We start from the raw sequence: 19,407 nt of genomic DNA, 5'->3' as shown, positions 1-19,407 counted from the left end.
TTTATTTTTTCTTAAAGGGTTTGACTGCTGGAAGGTGGGGAAGGGGGAGGGGGTGGATTTCCAGCAAGAGCTGTGTATCCAGGGCAGCCACCATGATTGACGTCCCTCTAAAATTTTAATAACAGGCAGTCAATAAAAATGTTTTGTCCTCCATAATGAAAGCCAGGCTTGCAGACCTATCTCTGACTGATACCATTTCAGTCCCTTGATAACCACAATTAACAGGGGTGCCTTTTTTTATTTTTATTTTTTTTAATTTAAAAGAATCCTAGCTGATAGAATTGTGCATCAGAAGCTTTTATGGGAAAGTGGAAATCTTCGTTGTGGGGGGGAGGGGGGCAAGGTGGGGGGCGGGGTGGGAATCACAGTGGGACTGCATGTGAAAGCCAGCCCCTGAAGGTTTTCTTTTGATAATGAGCTGTGTTGGTAGTGACCTAGGGGCAGTGATTAGTGAAAGGTGGGTCCCGCTGAGTCACCTTCCAGGCTGATACCCTGACCCGTGCGGTGAATCAGGACGTAGGGGCCAGTAACCTGCCGCGAGGAACAGTCAGGAAGCTTCTTCCTCAATTCCAAAAACGTCGAGGAGAGTGGGCGAGGAGAACAGATTGTTGGCATATTAGAGGCAAGCCCAGTTGCTTCCATCAGTGACACCCTGAGTCAGTGAGATTAACCCAGGACATGCAGACTCTAAGCCTGATTTCTTTATCTGTCACTGTGAAAACTCCTTTTTTCTCTTTTTCTCCTGAATCCATAGCCTGTGTTATTATTTTTCTTCTCCTTGTGTCACTTTGAACGGAACTGGAGAGACTTGGCATGAGCACACTCAGATCCCTCCTCCTGTGCGTCCTGTGGCCGTTAGCCCTGCCTTCCGTGGTGGCCCCTGGGGCTAAACTGTGACCTTTCTGACGGGGTGGACTGGCCTGCAGTAAGAGCAGCGCTCAGTTACTCGTGGCCCTTTAAATCTGCGGGCACCGCCCACCTATTCTGTCATAAGACAGCTTTGGGATTATTAGAAAAAAATAGATGTTAAAATAAAAAGTAGTGAAATCATTCAACAGAATGTTAATGAACACAGTTGAGAAAGCTGGCCTCGGAGCTAAGTATCTCCTTGAACAGTTGATTTATTTTTAGTTCTGTGAAAGGAGGCTGGAGAGACAGAACTTAAATATTCAAGGAGTTTTCTACATTTTTAAAAAAGAGAAAACCTCCGGATTGCACCCTCTGAAAGAAATGTCAAGATGCATCGTGTTTTCCACCAAGGCAGGATTTTTCTTCTAATCAGTTGGAACCCCCCGCCCCCAAATTCAGAATTAAGAGTCTTCCCTTAGAGGAAGCCTCAGGCTCTCCCATTGCCGTGGTTAAATTATGCAGAGAAGGTCACTGGGTCCCGAGGCTGCTGCCCGGCGTGTCTTCCCGGTGGACAGGGCGCCCTGCCACTCTTCATTAGGCCGTGAGCCCGCGGCGCACCACCTCGGGTCAGGATGTTGGTGTGTGTACACCACGCAGTCATTTATCAATGGAGAGTACCTGGGAGTCACCTTAGAAGGTGTGTGGAGCAGATGGCTAATTTAAAGTCAGTCTGTAAATGCGCTCGGCCTTCCAAAATACCCCTTTCTTGAACCTTCTAGTGTGAAATCCAGCACCAAGGCTGCCCAGGCTGTGCAGTCAAAGGCCAAGTGTCCCATTTTCTGCTGTCACCTTGAGTAGTGAGGACTGAGGATGGGGGTGTCAGGGTTCTTCTGCTTCGCCATTTCTGTAACAAGTGCCCTTCATTCTTATGGAAAATCAGGAAGCATTATGGTTATTTTTTTTTCAACCAAGTTCTATGGCCCCCGGCTCTTTCATTGTCTCCCCAAAGTAGGGCTTTTCTCACCGTCAGTCACCTAAACCCATCCTGGAAAGCAGAGGGATCATAGGGGTCCCTTCGTGGAAGAAGGTTCCCGCACGCACTGAATTGTGGGAGGGGGCCGCTCTTCCCCGTTTCCCTAAAAGTCTTCACTTCCTTCCCCTCCTCCCTCACCTGTGAATTCTCCTGAAGCATCGACGCTGAGAGGGTGTGGCCTCCTCTCAGTGGCATTTGTGGACTCTTTTGGGGCTGCCGACAAGTGAGTAAATTTATTATTTCGCAGGTGCAAATTTACGTTCTGCATACAGTCCCAATGAAACTTAAGTGAAATGCCTGGTTTTTGAATTAAGAAATTTGACTTTAGCTGGACATCTAAGCCACACACCGTTCCATAAACTAACGGCAGTATCTTTAAGAATGACTTGTTAAAAAAATAAATAAAAGAAACAAAGAAGAATGCGTCGTGGAAGGTTTGGGGTCAGCAGGTGGGTACAGTGTCCTACGTGTTACACACGAGCGTGCTTCTCACCACACTTTCACCAAGAGGTGCCTCATCCCAGACCCCTCCTGCGGCCACAGCGCCTGTAAGCGAGCGAGGCTGTGGAGGAGCGAGAGCAGTGCCCAGTCGCTCAGTCGAGTCCGACTCTTTTGCGACCCCATGGACTGTAGCCCACCAGGCTCCTCCGTCCGTGGGATTCTCCAGGCAGGAATACTGCAATGGGTGGCCGGCCATTTTCTCCTCCAGGGCATCTTCCCGGCCCAGAGGTTGAACTTGAATCTCTTATGTCTCCTGCATTGGTAGGTGGGTTCTGTACCACTAGAGCCACCTGGGAAGCCCCACGTTCATGTCCAGAGAGCCAGCTCCACGGGGCAGACTCGAGCGCTGCAGCTGAGAGCAGCGTCCACAGACGGTGAATGTCATCTGGGAAAGCAGGGATACTGTGTTGTGAACAGCTCTGAAAACAGGGTCTGTCCTACAGGAAACTGAGGTGTCTCACCACCGTCTAGAATGTCTCATCTGAATGAGGAAACATTTTCTGTTTGAGGAGGAAATAAAGCTGGAAAAGGAAAAAAAAAAACAGAAAAGCAAAACAACAACAAAAATTAGGTGACAAGTTTCTAAAGTAGTTACATCAATAAAATCAGATGAGACATCAATGATATACTTATTTGTTCTTAAAAAAAAAAAAAACCAAAACCATTTACCTTTCAAATTAAAAGTAACTTCAGAAGTGTTTTACCATTTTATGAAAGGGAACCTTTCCTAAATCTGACATATAAAAAGCAGAGAATATAACAGTAAGGCTGTAATCTTTATAAGCTGACTGCTTTTATGTGCATCCTTTTTATTTTTTGTGTATCCTTCAAGTTGATTGATTCTACTTTCCCTCTTATCACTTGTGATAAAAATTTGTCCATTTCCCACTCAAACTGTGATACTTTTTCCATGAATTTCTGAAATCTCCCTAACTTGGGGTCTGAGTTCAGGCCAAGAGTCTGGATTTTTCCAGAAAAGAAAGAATAAGGAGAAACTGGTTTTTCGGTCTTTCGTTTCTTTATAACAACGATCATCTGAAAAAAGCATCATGTTAGAAAAACAAGGGTAGTAGTACACCAGTTTGCTTTTCACAGAGCACCTTGAAATAAGCCTGGGGTTCATCCTCACACTTTACGGCACGCCAGGGAGAAAACCACCACTACAGCGCTCCCACATACTGCAGCAGCTTTGTGACATAGGGACTCTTAGCATCCCATTCCACAGGTGGGGCAACTGAGGGTGAGAGAAGTTAATGAACAAACTTGCCCAGAGTCACCAAGGTAAGAAATGGCGGGTCCGCATTTCAAACTGGCCTGAGCTCCCTGTCGCCTCCCCCGCCCCCGGCCGCCACTCAGTGCACTGCGCGTCCACAAATCCAGGTATGGAATCACTCAGACGAATGAGGAGACCAACCAAGAAGCAAATCTGAGCCATCAGTGAACAATGCACAAGAACCCCAAAACTGCTCCAAGAGAAGCAATCCAGTGTCGGCCGCAGAAAAACCTCCTTTCATTCTGGACAGCGTCACAGATTTATCAGGGGGTGGTTTTCTGCTAGAGGAAATGTTTTTCTAGGGTGAGGGGGGCTTGTTAGTAAGAAATTGCAGAGGTTATGAAGCGGTGGCCTAAGAAGAAGATCTGATGACAAAGGGAAAACTGCTTCGCTTGACTTCCGACAGTCAGAAGCGTGTAGTAATTTGCTTTCAGAATCTCTGGCCTAAGTTTCCAAAGTCAGAGGGAAATCATAGTGGGCAAGTGTCTGCCTGAAAGAACCACATAGCGACTTCTGTACTGGTCGGAGATCCGGCTCAGAGCAAAGACGGTCTCAGCGTGTCTGTGACGAGCGGAGAAGAGGGAAGACTTTGGCCAAAACTGGACCTCGCGTTGGGGACACACCTGGGAGGTGTGCAGACTGGACCCACAAAGGCCCCGGGTTCTTCCCAGAGCCCAGCCTCCCCTCCTCCACACCCCGCACTCCCTGCTAATAGTCCTTAGGAGAATGCGAGAATGCTCCATAACCACCCATCTGTCACTTTCTAACAGACCTGATTGGCAAGCGCTGGTAACAACTGACATCTGTTCTCGCTTATTGAAATGCAGATTTATGGTAATTGCTCTGAACAATAAGACACAGAATTACCTAAGGTGAACATTCAATTAAATTTTCATGCCCTTCTCCTTATAAATAATTTAAAAAAAAAAACCTTCAGTTTCAAGTAGGCACAGTGTGCACTCTTCGGTACATACTTTCCTCATTTAGAGATGGGTTGTCTTTTCCAGAGTAATGAGGGAAAAGTGGAACCCCTGTATGCCTAACTTTCCCCCCACCCCCCGGCCATCTTGGCACATTGTTGGATTTCCTAAAACTTATCTCAATGTTTTGCATTTCTCATCGCTCAGATTATTTGCCCCTGGTTTGAAGGATGTCCACCCGAGCAGAGTGCTTTGTGAGGTTAAAAGAGGGTGGTTCTCTTCTCAAGGAAGAGCTGTTTGCCAACCAGAAACAGCATCACCTCGCCCCCCCCACCCCACCCCTGCCCCCAGGGCCTGGGCCACCCCTCCTCCATCCCATGCCCTTTGAGGATCTTTGTGTCGGAGACCGGAGATGAGATGGGGGGCCCTGGGGGGTGGAGAAAGGAGCTGAGGAGGACAGGACAGGGTCCTTAAACACACACACACAGAAAACACAAAATGATGGAGAAGGAACCAGACATGTGAGTTCAACATCAGCAGAAGCAACACCCCCTTTCAGACAGCCGGAGCAGGGACGGGGTGGCCAGGACTGACTGTCCGTGGGGGGCTAAGCCTGCAGCAGCTGGAGGTCTAGAAAGATGCTGGTACCGGGAAGTCTGTGCAGTTCACCAGGCAGAGGACGGAGCTCGGGGTGCGTCCCCTCGGAGCCTCCTGAGCTGCCTTCGTAGCTGAGGTCCGAGGCCTTTCCCACTAGCAGTGGGGCCGCCAGGCCCCCAAGCCCCTGCCTTGAACGGGAGGGGAGGGGAGATGTCCACACTGCAGGTGAGACCCTCTGGTTACAGGAGCGCCAGGGGCAAGAAGAGCCAAAGCGTCTGTCCCCGGGGCCCTGCACGCCTGCTGTGAAGACAGTGGGATCCTGCCCCACCGGTGTCCAGGGCTCTCCCCACACCCCGCGCGTGTTCCTGCGATGTGCCGATGTCAGCCGTGGCCGGGGTGTCCCCGCTAGGAGGCTTTCTTGCTGGAGGGACGGTCTGGGGAACAGGCTTCAGGCCGCTACCTGGCTGGACAGAAGGACATTGCAGGGAACAGCTGCGTGTTGCCCCTGGGAGGTGGACAGGAGCGCCCATCACATCCCTCACGCCCACTGCCCGCAGGTTCCTAGGGCCGGCCTCAGCACGGCCCCTGCCCTGTGTTAGCCGGCAGCTCCGATGTTCTCGGAGAATGTCTGGCTTGACTGTATGCATCATGGTTCGGGGTCGGTGGGGGCAGGGGGGTGTTGGGATGGGGGGAGCTGTGTTCTTTGATCCAGTCTCTGTGCTGTCACTCCTGAGCTCAGATTTCTCGATTCCTCCCAATTGCTGTCGCCAAGCCCAGGGCTGTCGTTGAATGGTTTTCTACCAGGACTCGCAGCCCTTTTAGGACATTTCGTGAGAATGAGCTTCTGGGTCCGAGTCTTATTTCCAGAAACAGATAGAATTTCCCGCAGTCCCTGGCTCCGCTCCGCTCGGATGGGAGGTTTAGTTCTCGGCCTGGGGCCCGGGGTCTGTCTTGTCGTGGCCGCGTGCTGACAGCTGGCGAGCTGGGCAGCACCTGTAGGTCCTGCCTCTGCTTCTCTCCACCTAAGCCCCACCTCCTTGCCCCAAACGCTCTGATGCTGGAGTCACGACGCCTCTCCTCCCCTCCTTCATCTCTGTTTTGCTAGGGTCCATGTTCTGCTCCGTAGCGGTCGGTGGTTGAACAGAGCTGGCCACTCCCAGTGTGGCGCCCCAGAACCTGGCCTTCACAGTGGAGGCAGGGCAGCCCCTTGGGGTGAGGGGGGAAGGGGACACCCGGGGAGGACGGGGGGGACACAGAACCCAAGGGTGGTGGGCTGGACTCCAGGGCAACGCCGAGTGTTGGTGGGTGAGAAAAAGAAAACGCACAGACCTAATAAATATTTGCAGAATGGATTAATTAACGACTGAGGGAAATAGTCAATATTTGAAGCTGTTGTAAATACTGAAGAACGAAGAACAAACAAGAAAAACCTCGTTTGGGTCTGTAGACAATGCTCTTTATAGCAGCATGGGAACATTTCATGCTGTTGGTTGCCCTGTTCATTCATCTCCTGGGGCTCCATTTTTCACCTACTGTGAATGAACATGGCTCTGTGTGTGTGTAGGTGGGCTTGAAAGCAAATAAGACAACAGCTTTGTCCTCAAGGAGCTTAGTGTCTATGATGTGGAAGCAGGCTGCGATGAACGCGTTGGGAGTTAGATAGCGAGCCGGAGGATGACAGGTAACGAGTAAACGTGCCACTGGACGAGGCCCGTCAGTCACCCTCCAGGGGGAAGAGCCTCAGTGTCGGGAGGGCCTGCGAGGCTCTGACCCGGAGGAGCAGGCTGAGCTCCTCCACCCCAGCACCAGGCCGTGGTTCCGCAGTGCGGGTCAGAGCAGGTGTCCTGGGAAATGCAGGCTGAGGAGGGTGCTCGGCTGATGGTTACCCGTGGCCAGATGTGCAGACTGTAACATCGGTGCTAAACCCTTCTCGTGTGCACAGCTGTCTGTCCGTGCCGGTGTCTGGTCGTCTGCATTACATCCTGAGCATGTTAGAGGGGCCGCGGGGACCAGGCAGGTCCTTGCTGGTGCGCTTCATCCCACCCTGCAGCATCCCCCCAAGCCCAGCCCCTAGGCACACAAGCCAGCCTGTGGTCAACCGCTTTCAGGAGCCACACCCAGGGGACCCCAGGGAGATCTGTGCTCAGTTCATGTTCCCCCAGCTCTGTTTTCCTCAGGCAAACCTGAAAAAATAGGCCCTGCGCTTTCCCTTCACAGGGTCCCGTCAGCACCCCCCTGCCTGACCCCTGACCCAAGGCGGGGACAGAGCTTTGTCCCCAGTGGCACGTGCTCGATGGAGCAACGTCTTCACGCTGGCAGGATGCCGCTGGTGCCTTGTCCTGTTCCCAGCACCCCCAGGACCTGTGTGGGTTTGCAGAACAGGTGCTGCTTTCTCCCTAAGCCACCAGGGCTGGATGCCTCCCAGAAGGAGCCCGAGTATCACTGTGAGCAAAATGAGAACCCAGATCGCAGTATGGGCCTGAGGAACTCTTTCCTGGTAGGATTAAGTCCTGACGAAGGCACCTGGGGTGGAGGAGCAGGGTAGGTAAGAGAGCCTGGCTCTGAGTCCAGCTGAGGTTCCACACGGTGGCTGAGGGCTTCCAGCAGGCGTGCTCCTAGAATGTTCTCTTGCCCCTCCTCCGTCTCCCATCCCCTAGCCCTGTCATCAGGCCACTGTCTGAAAAGCGGGTTGGATTCACTATGTAAATGTGTATCAAATGCCTGGATTTGAGACATGAGAAAAAGGTAAGATGAGGCTGATAACTTCATTATCTTTCTGTGCAAAATTCCACTGTATGAGGAAGGAACTGCTGTTGCCTGCTTCTCAAATGTACATGACGGAGAAATGAATCATGGAAAAAAGACTCGGTGTAGAGAATCTCTGAACCTCTGGGGACTCAGGCATGGAGTCTGTGCCTGGCTAGTCCCCCCAGACCTGTCAGCAGAATTTCGTTTCTCTCCATTCTTTTCTTGATTTTCATTAGCCCGCAATTCATTCTAGTAAGTAGTTCCTCTTTGAGATACAAATATATTTAAAATACAGATATTGCAAGTAGAAATATCACGGCACTGCCATTTTTCTTCATTCTTTTCGTCAGCAAATATTATTTGAGTTCCTGAATAAACCGAGAGAGAAGTTTGGGGGTCTATAATGACAGTGACACTCACAGTAGTTGCTGATGATTTGGGGGGCTTATGTCATGCCAGTCACTGTGCTCAGTCACTTCAATCATTGAGTTATTTAATCTGCACAACAACCACGTGAGTGAGGAGGTAAGTAACTGTTACTACTCATTCAGGAAGCAAGAATCAGAGAGGTTAAGAAATCTGTCCAGAGTCACACAGCTTACAGATCCTGGAATACAGATCAGTGTAACTTCAGAGCAATAAAGCATCATTTCTTCTGTCACGCCCTGAATGCACACCTGTCGAGTCTAAGGATGGAGAGTGTACCCTGAAGCCCTCCCTCCAGGTGACACCCTCGCAGTGGAAGGCCCTGCCGTGCGTGGTCCACACGGAAACCTCTTGCTTGTTTTTTGTGCTGAGCTGCACCGCCCAGGAAGGGGCAGTTGGGCAGAGGGTCCTGGGCTGGGACGGGACATGTGGTACCGCACGAGTCCTCAGGGCAGCTGGGTGAGTGTGCCAGCCCCAGGGCCCTCTGTGCTCATCACCTGCCTTTTCTTTTGGGAAACGCGTAAAGGGCCTGCTGCTGACGTGCCCTCTCTCTCCCCGCTGCAGGCATGAATGCTTTACAGTTACAGAACCTGGCCACGCTGGCGGCGGCTGCAGCCGCAGCCCAGACCTCAGCCACCACCACCAATGCAAATCCTCTGTCCACCACGAGCAGCGCCCTGGGAGCTCTCACCAGTCCCGGTAAGGGGTGGTCCTGCCGCTGGGAGACAGGACGCGGGGGCAGGGCCAGGTGCAGGGTGGACATGCCCAGACCCCGCCAGGCACCAACTTAGTTACCGCTTTACTTTGTCTTTTTAATGTATCTTTATTGAAATAGAGTTGATTTACAACGTTGTGTTCGTTTCTGCTGCACAGCAAAGTGACTCAGTTACACATATGTCGACATTCTGTTTTATATTCTTTTCCATTACGGATTATGCCTGGATTTTGAATATAGTTCCCGGTGCTGTACAGGAGGACCGCATTGCTTGTCCATTCTATACAGAACAGTTTGCATCTGCCAATTCCAAACTCAGTTCATTCCCGCCCTGCTCCCCTCCTGGTAGCCACAAGTCTGTTCTCTGTGTCGTGAGTCTGTCTCTGTTTCATGGGTAAGTTCGTTTATGCCCTAATTTAGATCCACACATAAGTGGCAGCATGTGGTCTCTGTCTTTGTCTGACTAAGTATGATAACCTCTAGTTGCGTCTTGTCTGACTTACTACACTTGGTATGATAATCTCTAGTTGATACTGCTGCAGATGGCTTTTTTTTTTTAATGGCTGAGTACTGTTCTATTGTATACATGCACCACGTCTTGTTTATCCATTCAGCCGGCAGTGGGCATTTGGGCTGTTTCTGGGTCTTGGCTACTATGAATAGTGCTGTTATGAACATAGGTGTGCAGTTACCCTTTAAAGAAACAAAAGTTTGAGCATGTGCATTTTTATCTTCCAAGGATAAAATGAGAAGAAAAACTTTGTGAGGGAATTCTCACACATTCCTTTTGTTTGAAAATTGTGCCGTCCCTTCCATCCTGCTGAAGTTGCCCAGTGACGAGGCACCTCATTCCCTCAGGAATGCTCTTTTCTCCTGGTTTTGTGGTGGTGGTTTGTTTTTAGCAATGTAAGAATTCCCTGTTAAAACTCAAAACCCCGAATCATCATCTGTGATACTTCACACCAGCTTCATCCTTTACTTGTGGTTTTCAGCGTGGAGGTCCAGAGGGGACCGTCTTTGTTGCTCCTCTGTGGTCCCCTTCTGGGCCATGTCATTTAAAGTGAGGTTTTCTTTACCCCCTCCTTAGAAATTCTGTTGCCTTATTCAAAGGCAGATGCTGTTTTCTTTTTCATATGAGCCAGACCAAATGTGGTTGCTTAGACACCAGGATTTGTTTTTTAAAAAGTGTTTTGCTGGCTTGCCTTCCTCTCTGGGTTTTCTGGGCCTTGATGGATGATCTCACCTTCTGCTCTGGTACGCGGAGGCGCTGGCCTGGACAACATCCAGGCCCCTTTCTAACTAACAACCCCACGGCCCTCTATCGGCCACTCGGAAAAGACGAGCTAACTGGCCCCTACACTTCTCTGTAACAATGCAGGGTTTTCTTCTAGAAGAATAGAGAAGGAACACTACAGTGCCCAGTAGACCAGCCTTCTTCAGGCAACCACCTTCAGGGAGGACAGACGCCCCACAGCCCTTAATTTGTTACTGAACACTGTGTTTCTAACTCATTTCCCTCTGAGTTCAGTGTTGAGGGAGGAACTTAAGAGATGTTGAGGAAAGGCTGGACAGTGTATCCATCACCTCATCTCAGACCAACAGCATGTGGGACGTTGCCTTCATTCTTGAAATGTCTTCAAAAACATACCATGACAACATGTGGGCCTCGTTCCACACAACAGATAATACTCCTGAAAAATCAGCTTTGTAATTTTTTCAAGAGACTAAGCTATAACTAATGCAAAACATAAACTGGTTATTTAAATACATCCTTTTAAAGAAATATGCGTTTTTGACATAGTGTATTCTCCCTTATGAAAATAATAGTGATTTTTTTTTTCTTAAAAACACAAGTATTTGACCTCACTAGTGTCCTTGTTTTAGAAATTAGACTGAAGAGTGTTTTGCTAAATAAGAAAAATAAGAATTAACCATCTCGGGCTTCCCCAACAGTCCGGTGGTTAAGACTCTGTGCTTCCACTACGTGGGTGCTGGTGTGACCCCTGGCCGGGGAACTAAGATCTTGCATGCTATGAGGCCAAAAAAAAAAAAAAAAGAAACATCTCCCTGTGAGGACTGTGAAAAGATTATATTAAAACAGCAGTCTGAATACCTGAAACTAATACAATATTGTAAATCAACTATAAAAATTTTTAGCCCAATAAAAATTTTTTTAAAAAAAACACTGTATATGGTTTTATATACATAGACCGTTTGTCAGCATTTTTAACTGATATTTTTAACTATATTTTATTTGGAGTGAAAAAACTAAACACTTCTCAAGATCTGAGGGGTGTTTTATTTGTTTATATAAAAAGGAAAAGGATTAGGTCTTTTTTTTTTTTTTTAAGAGAAAACACTATTAACTTTAATTTGGCAGAAATAGATGATTGTAATTTTTCCAACTACGGCTGACTCCCTTTTATTGAGAGTAAAAAGAAGAAACCACATCATTGATAACAAGGTAGGGGAAAAAAGAACACTTTTTCCCCTAAAGACTCTTCCTTACATGGCAAGGAGGCAGTCTGCTATTTGGTTCACCAGGCTTTAAAGAGTTTAACATTGTCACTACATTGAAATTATTCTCCTGTTCCAGAAGCAACCAGTATCATAAATGGACATTTTGGTGAAGGGTATGTGGCCTGTTGTTTGCTTGGGAAGCTTCATTCAACTTTATGAAAATTCATTCTTCCATTGTGACAGCTGGGTTGGGAATGTGCCTTGGTTCCAGGGAATTGGAATTAATATTCCACCATTTTGTTTTCCTTTAGTAGAAGGCTCGTGGGTTTAGGAAGCCAAGTGCAAAAGCGTCTGTCAGCTCATCAGTGTTGATACTGTAATTGATAGCTAGTGCTCTCAAGTGACTGTGCAGCCTTAGGCACTGGCCTGGGTGCTGGGGACACAGCCAGGAGCAGGACACACTCCCACCCCCGGGGGCCTCCTGTCTGTTCCGGGAATCCGAACAGGGAGCAGTCACGGGTGCCGTGTGTATGCCAGGCAAGCGCTGCGATCTTCGCAGGCAGAATAAGATGGAGAGAGGGGTTGGAAGGAGGCTTTCCCCTTCTGAAAGGTGACGTTTGAGCAGAAACCTGAGGAAGGTGATGGAAGCATGGAGATGATCCGGGGCAGGGGTGTCCAGGCAGAGGACCGAGCAGGAATAGGCTGCGAGGAGGAGGAGGACTGGCGTGACGCCATCCTGAGGAAACAGTGAGAGGTGAGGTCCATGTCTGCAGATCCACGTTAATTCCATCCAGTATGGTCAGGAATGCGAGGACGGAGTGACCTTCTTAAAATGCAGAGCACTCGAACAGCCTAGGAAGAGTATGTAAGGAAACTTGAAACATACTTGGCCATTTTCAGCTTTTTTCCTGAGACCTGAATGAAAGGGAAAATGTGTCCTGAGATGTATTTTCTTTCTTCCAACCCCAGCCAGGCATCCTTCCCTTTGCTCTTCACATGGCGTCCGGCCCAACCAGAAATCCTGCCAAGCACTGTGTCAGGGAGATGGGTTTCTCTCTTCTGTGTTGAGCAGAGCTTTGCATAAGAGCCGAAAATGTTTCATTAGAGTCCTGAAATGTGGGCAGCGGAAGCAATTTAAATCTACATTTCAATTATTTATCTTAAGTGTAACTAAGAAAATCTGGTGTTTAAGTGAAAGTAAATTATTTGTCTTATTTCCATCAGGGACTCTTCAAAATCACAGAAAACATGGTTAGTAACAATTCATGACTCTCCACTTCATCAGAACAATTTCCCAGGAAATAAAAGGGATGGAATGCTAGTCCCAAGGCCAGTGTGTTTTTTGTGTTGTTGTTTTTTTTTTTAATAATTAAAAAAAAGGGGGGGGGGTGCTTCCTGTTGAACCATGCATAACCAGCCAGTCCATTCAAACGGAAAGCAGAGCTTCATCTACCGGCCTGCCCAGGTTTTGGTTCAACTGTTCTTGAGACATCTCTTGTGCTTCAGACAAATCCATCTCGGAAGTACAGGGACAGCTCAGCACCCGCAAACTATTCATTTTTTAACAATTGTTATGTATCATTTCAGTTCTGTACACCCAGGAACAAACTCCCTAAGCATTATTACAAATGATTTTAAACAGTCTATGCTTTAAAACATGAAAGATTAAGCATTATTTTTTTGTAAAAAAAAAAAAAAAAAAGATCCCCTTAGGCAATAAATATAGGTTTCTTTGACTCCTGGCCTTGCAATAAACATGAAAATAGTCTCAGTTGCCCTTGGTTGGAATAAGTGTTTCATGCAGTTATCAGATGGTAAGGAGTAAAATTTAAAAATCAGGAAAGAATAAAAACCAGGTAAATGCATTATTATGCCTTTTATGCATTTCTTATGGGTCTTTTGAAGCCTGATTTAATCGTGTTTCTTGTCTTTTATTTTGGTATGGTAATTTTCCCTTTTGTTTACTATGGTCTTCTATGTATTTAATTAATTCTTGGGTCATTTCTTCTTACCCCATTTCGAACCTGTTGTTGAGACATGAGTCTCAGTATTGGTAGAAAGGGATAAAGTGTAAGGTGTGTGGCTGGGTCTTAAAGATACTAATGTCTGCCCGGCTTGTGGCTCTGTTGCCTTGGCCTGCGGTTCTGAGAGCGTGGACATACGCGTCAGCATTCCCACTTGCGAGCATCTCTCTGGCGTTTTCTGTCCAAAGCCTAACGTCATGTCTGTGTACATCATCCTGCTGCCCTTCTACTTTCTTTTTTAAAAATATGTTTTAAAATTCTCTAATCTTTCTGTAAGTGCATTCAGTCAAGTGCACACTTCAGGCTAACAGATCATTTCTTTCAAGGGTAAAGCACATTTTTAAATACTTGGGCATGTTCTCCCGTTCCCACCGTTGGCTTTCCCCTGAGTTTTTTCTGTGGAGTCTAGGCAGCGTCTTTTCCCACCTTTGAGACATGGCCTCCTCCTCAGAGGCTGCAACAGACACTGCGTCCCAGGGACAGGGGGACACTTCCTCGCGGACTCCTTGAGGGAAATGAATCTCATGTTCCTATGAGATTCAGACCTGCCCTGGCTCCTCACGTAAGAAGGGCTGGCGAGTGGTGTGTCATCCACCAGCGTTACCAGGCTGGCTGAGTGGTGGGGACTCAGAAGTCATCCTCCGAGTCATCCCAGAGCCCTTCAGTGTCATGAGAGGCTTCCCCCTCTCCTTCCCCCAAGGGTCCTCACACGTGTGTCACACGAGAGCTTGCCTCGTTTGGAAGAGGTTGATTTAACCTGAATTCCCGAGCCTTCTGAGAGCTTGGCCAGGCAAGTCCATGAGAAGGGGTTGGACTTGCGCCACCCCTCCGGTCCATTGCATGCAAGGGACAGTCGGTGAAGCCTGGAGGGACAGGAGAGAAGGACAGACAGACAGCAGGCTCTGGGAGAGGGCGTCCTTCAGGCTGCTGTGGTGATGCCACAACCTCGGGAAGACTAAAGCCAGCCACTCTTCCACAAGCCTGTTCTTGCCGCATGGAGACATCCTCTTTCTCTCGCTGACCCATCCTCGGCCCCTGCGGGACCTTCTCAGCCAGCCTGTGGTCCACTGTCCTTAATCGGTCACCGTGTCCAGTCGATTTTCTCTCTCTTTTCCTCCAGCACCTACACACCCCCACTGGGTGAAGTTCCCTTTTCTCTGCGCTGTGTCTTCATGGCGCTGAGCTAACACTTAGAAAGCTGCCCAGCCCAGGGGGTGGCAGTAGATACGGTCCTCCCCTTTGCTGCAGAGCTTGACTTTCTGCAAGTCTGACCCTGGGTGCGCAGACGCTCCCTGTCGTGCGTTCATAGAGCTGTGGCTTCGCTTAGGACTTGCTCTTACTTTGTTTGGGGTGCACGTTCTCAGTATTTGAGATAGGGGCTTTCGTTCCCTGCTTTAGAGGCTCTGGAGACCATGCTGTGTCCATGATTCAGTATAAACGTTGCCTTGCACGGTCCCAGGCATCGTGTGTGGGGCCCTTGTGAGGCGTGTGTGAGCTCAGAGGTATGTCTGCTGCACAACACAAGCACTCGGTGAGACCTTTCCCCCCACCCGACCCCAGACTCTCTCTCCCACTGTCTGACATAACCTTGGTATCACCACTGCCACTGGTAAAAGCGTGTATGGATTGCCTGTGTTTTGTATTAAATGAAAAAGCAACAACACTTTTAGTCACAACTTCTCAGAAGTTTATGACCTAAGGTCTGTGCTTTAAGACTTAAAAGCAGCAAAATATAAATGCTACTTTCGTAGGTGGCTTAGTCCCACAAACTGGATGCAGTGGCCACATGCACAAAACAAGCAGGATGCCCCAACTTGGATTCTTCAGGTGGAAGAGCGGGAATCAGATAAGGTCCACCGTGTGAGTGACGGGAAAGATCCTGTCTTAATGGGTGACTTTTAACAGGAGAGTCAGCACTGGAGCCAGAACTTTAAGATGAGTTAAGCTTTCTGAGGTAGAAATGGAAGATTTATCAGATGTGTCAGGTGTGAGAAAATACAGAAAAGGCATTCTGTCAGCAAATGGAAATCCATCTCCCTTTTCACCAGCGTGAGATAGACGGGAAATAGGAACCAGGGAGAGAGGGAGAGCCCTGGAAGCCGTGGCTGAGAAGCTGGGACTTCCTCTTGCAGGCGGTAAAGAGCCAGGTGAGGACTCTGAGCGCAGGGGTGTCAGCGAGGCTTGGGTGCTGACTGGATGTGAGGGAGCAGAGGGAAAGAGGTGCGGACGGAAGTGTGCCGAGTATGGGGACCCCAACGCAGCATCCTCATCAGCAGAGAGGGCGGTCGGGAGCAGGCGGAGCTTGCGGCGGAAGGTGCTCCGTACTCAGGCACGCTGAGCAATGGCACGCGTGAACTGGTGTGTCGTGTAAATACATCCTGCAGGCAGGGTCCCTGACCCTTGAGCTTGTCCCAGAGCAGCTGCAGAGGTGGGCAGGTGTCAGTGTGGTCTTGAGGGGGACCATCGAGCCAGAAGCACAGCAGAGCAGCAGGCTGGGGGGTGAAGCCCTGACCCTCACCTGTGTTTGCGGGGCAGAGGGGAGGAGCCATGTGGTGGGAAGGGAGCCCTGAGGAAGCGTGGTTTCAGGGAACCAAGCGTGGGAGTTTCAAGCAGGAAGGAGATCGAGATGAGGGCAGAGAAGAGGTGTTTGAGTTTGGCCACAGTCGGGCAGTTCACCTCCCACCCCGAGTGGTTGGTTCACTGTGATAGTGGAAGGGATGTCACAGTCCTGGAGGCTGTGAGAGGGGGCGTGAGACTGGAGCCAGGAGCTGTGTGTTTATAGATGACATCTTCCTGCAGTGTAGTGATTTTTTTTAAGTCTAGAAGGGTCAATAGAAGGAGAAATTTTACGATGGAGAAAGACATATTTCTAGACTTAAGAGGAGGTGGAACAGAGGTGATGAGAAGCCAAAGAGAGGCAAAAACTGATGGACTGAAGGGGGAAGGACTCAAACCCTCCTCTCTGGTGCCTGAAACAGCGGCTTGTGTGAGGCCCCATCCCCATCCCACCTTCAGAGCTGTCGCCTAGCACTGGGTTAGACACTCATATACAGGACAGGGCACAGAGCAGAGAGGATGCTCAGTGAGTGGACTGGGCGCCCTGAAGAGAGGGAACACCTCCACCACTGAGACCCACAGGACTGGGGAGGCTGTGAAGGATTTGAGACAGAAAGGTATTCACAACACACGCAAGACAAGAATGTACATGTCTAGGGCTAGAAACCATAAAAAATTCATGCCCGGTGCAGAGGTTTAAAAAAATTGTTAAAAGAATGCGATAGAGGAACTACAGTTTCACTTCCATTTAGAATACGTGGCCATCCTGACCAAGAGCTGGAAGGCTGTGACTTAGAGCAAGTCATTTCATCTTTGTTTAGTTTCTCCACTGTGAAATCGAATTGTCCATTTCTACATTTACTGAATTATCGAGGGAATGTGTATATAATGTATGCTATTGCTTTTTAAGACAGCATTAAAGTATCATATGGGGAAGATGATTATTTTGGAATGACACTAAATTCTGCTCCTCTGAACAATAAGAAATTGGTTAAACCTGGAATAAGCCCCAGTGATATTTTTTTCTCTGAACATTTGACTTTGGAAAGCAAATACCTCCCCACTGTTCCTAAAAATATTAGACTATAAATGCAGGGAGTAGAGCCTTTCCTTCCTTCTTTCTACTCTGGGACTTCACTGAAGAAGTTGGCTGTGAACTTCAAACTTGATTTGAGGTCACAGAATCAACACACCCTGCTTATCAAAGACAGAATGGCCACCGTGGGAGTAAAGAGAGCATGGTAACTTTGACCGGACCCATTTCCTTATAGCTGTCGTCACTGAGGGTAAAGCCCTTGGTGAGTGGTGGCTTTTTTTCAGGCAGTATACTGAGCATGTGCTCTGTGGTCAGTCATTTCCCAAGGAAACCATGCAAGTAGCTGATGGGTGGTTCACAGCATCTCAGACCTTGGACTCTGCCGGGTAGCCTCTCGCCAGCCGTGTGCTCCTATTATCCTCAGGGAAAGCTGCCTCTTTCCAGGACGTCCTAAGACCAGCATCCAGACAGGTCTTCCAGGACCCTCCCAGGGACTTGCTTTCTACAGAAATCTGTGTTCCTCATGTTTCCTCTCTAGAGCCTGGTCAAACAGTAATCTGACCCGTTTCATAAGTACCTGGAATCTTTAAGATCATTCATTCATGAAGGTGCCTCCCTCTGTGATCCACACGAGGAAACGGAAGCCTGCAAGGTCAAGTGACCTGCGGAGGAAACACAGGCTGTTAACCGCAGCTGAGGGGTCACCGCTCCTGCTGCCCCAGGAAACGTTCAAAAGCAGGAGCTCCTGGGCACCTAGAATTATATTTCAGGTTGAAATCACCATGAATTTTTTTCAAGCTGTGTCCATGACCATCTGTTTAAAAAAAAAGGGGGGGCAAATACTGAGGCCAGCTACAGGAAGGGTGTGGTTTTAGTTTGGTGATTCATAAGCAAAATATCACTAGATGAGAAAGCAGGTCCAATTTGTCCTGTCCTTTGCTCCATTCTTGTTTGATCCAGGTAGACTGGAGTTTATATAAAACTGTTTAAGTTTATGGCCCCAAATGACACCGTCACTCTCGTGTCCCTCTTTACGGACGGGGGAGGACCCTGGAGACGAGGTGAGGTGAGGAGGTGCGCAGCTGGCTGGCAACCCTGGAGTACATGCTTTCTTAGTAGCGCCCCCCAGTGACAGCCCCAGGGAGCACTGGAGATGAAACTAAAGCAAGGAAAACGGTGGGACCTTTGTGGGCACAGAGGGGATGATACTGCCCACGTCCATTCCCATACCACTCTCTCATCTTTGGAGACGTCCCCTGTCGTAGAGTAATGCCTCAAAAGGGGCTCAGAGTCCCTGCAAGGGACTTCTTCTAGCCAGCCCTGCAGACGTGGAGGCTTCCTCTGGCCCATCTGCAGAACTTGTCTGTCCCAGCGTGGCACAAGCCAGGTTGCTGACTGAGCTCCCTGTGAGTTGGAAGCGGGTTAGTGAAGGAAGAAGATGATGCGGGTGTTTGTGGGGTAATGGGCATGCGCATTACAGATGGCTGGGCACTGAGATCAGAACACCGCAGCAGCTTTCAATGTCCTTTTCTAAGGCAAACAGCCTCCTCCCACCCTGTCATCTCTCCTCTCCCCATCCCTCCCCCTGAAAAATCCTTTTAGGGAAGAAATGGAAGTAAGAGGTGTGGTTATTGTGGAGTAACTAGGCCCCGCGGGAGAGGAGGTGCCGGGCTCCCCCTCAGGTTGTGGTGAGCTAACGACAGAGGCGCCCTTGTCGCCGCTTCACCACTCGGCCCCCTTGGGAGCATCAGCGCTGTGTGACGCAGAGCAGTGACTGCAGGCTCCGCTGTCCTGAGTGCGTCTGGTCAGTGCCCCCTTGGGAGCATCAGCGCTGTGTGACGCAGAGCAGTGCCTGCAGGCTCGGCTGTCCTGAGTGCGTCTGGTCAGTGCCCCCTTGGGAGCATCAGCGCTGTGTGACGCAGAGCAGTGACTGCAGGCTCCGCTGTCCTGAGTGCGTCTGGTCAGTGCCCCCTTGGGAGCATCAGCGCTGTGTGACGCAGAGCAGTGACTGCAGGCTCCGCTGTCCTGAGTGCGTCTGGTCAGTGCAGATAGTGTTCTCTTCTGTTTGCAGTTGTTGTGTTTCCTAAACCACAAAGCTACTGTGCTTTCAGTGTCTTGCACATATGCTGAAGGCAGATTCTTGGTGTCTTCTGTTGATGTCGTTTCATTGTAGCTTTTTAAAACTCTTGTGGTCCACCGTGGAACTCTGCCCAATGTTATGTGGCAGCCTGGATGGGCAGGGGTTTGTAGAGAGAATGGATACATGTAT

General features: G+C 49.2%; 1 protein-coding gene across 5 annotated transcripts in view; it reads left to right on the top strand.

Annotated features, from left to right (window-relative positions):
• CELF2 (CUGBP Elav-like family member 2) overlaps positions 1-19,407 on the top strand; it is a 557,440-nt gene that overhangs the window by 511,709 nt on the left and 26,324 nt on the right. For all 5 annotated transcript variants that reach the window (NM_001428342.1, NM_001428341.1, NM_001428339.1 and 2 more), the window contains one exon: positions 8,912-9,046. In NM_001428342.1, coding sequence (NP_001415271.1) covers positions 8,912-9,046 — 135 coding nt within the window. The remainder of the gene's footprint in view (positions 1-8,911; positions 9,047-19,407) is intronic.

Source organism: Bos taurus, chromosome 13, assembly GCF_002263795.3.
Source record: "Bos taurus isolate L1 Dominette 01449 registration number 42190680 breed Hereford chromosome 13, ARS-UCD2.0, whole genome shotgun sequence".
NCBI classification, from domain to species: Eukaryota; Metazoa; Chordata; class Mammalia; order Artiodactyla; family Bovidae; genus Bos; species Bos taurus.
Note: the sequence above shows the minus strand (reverse complement) of the source record. Positions and strands in the feature narration are given on the sequence as shown.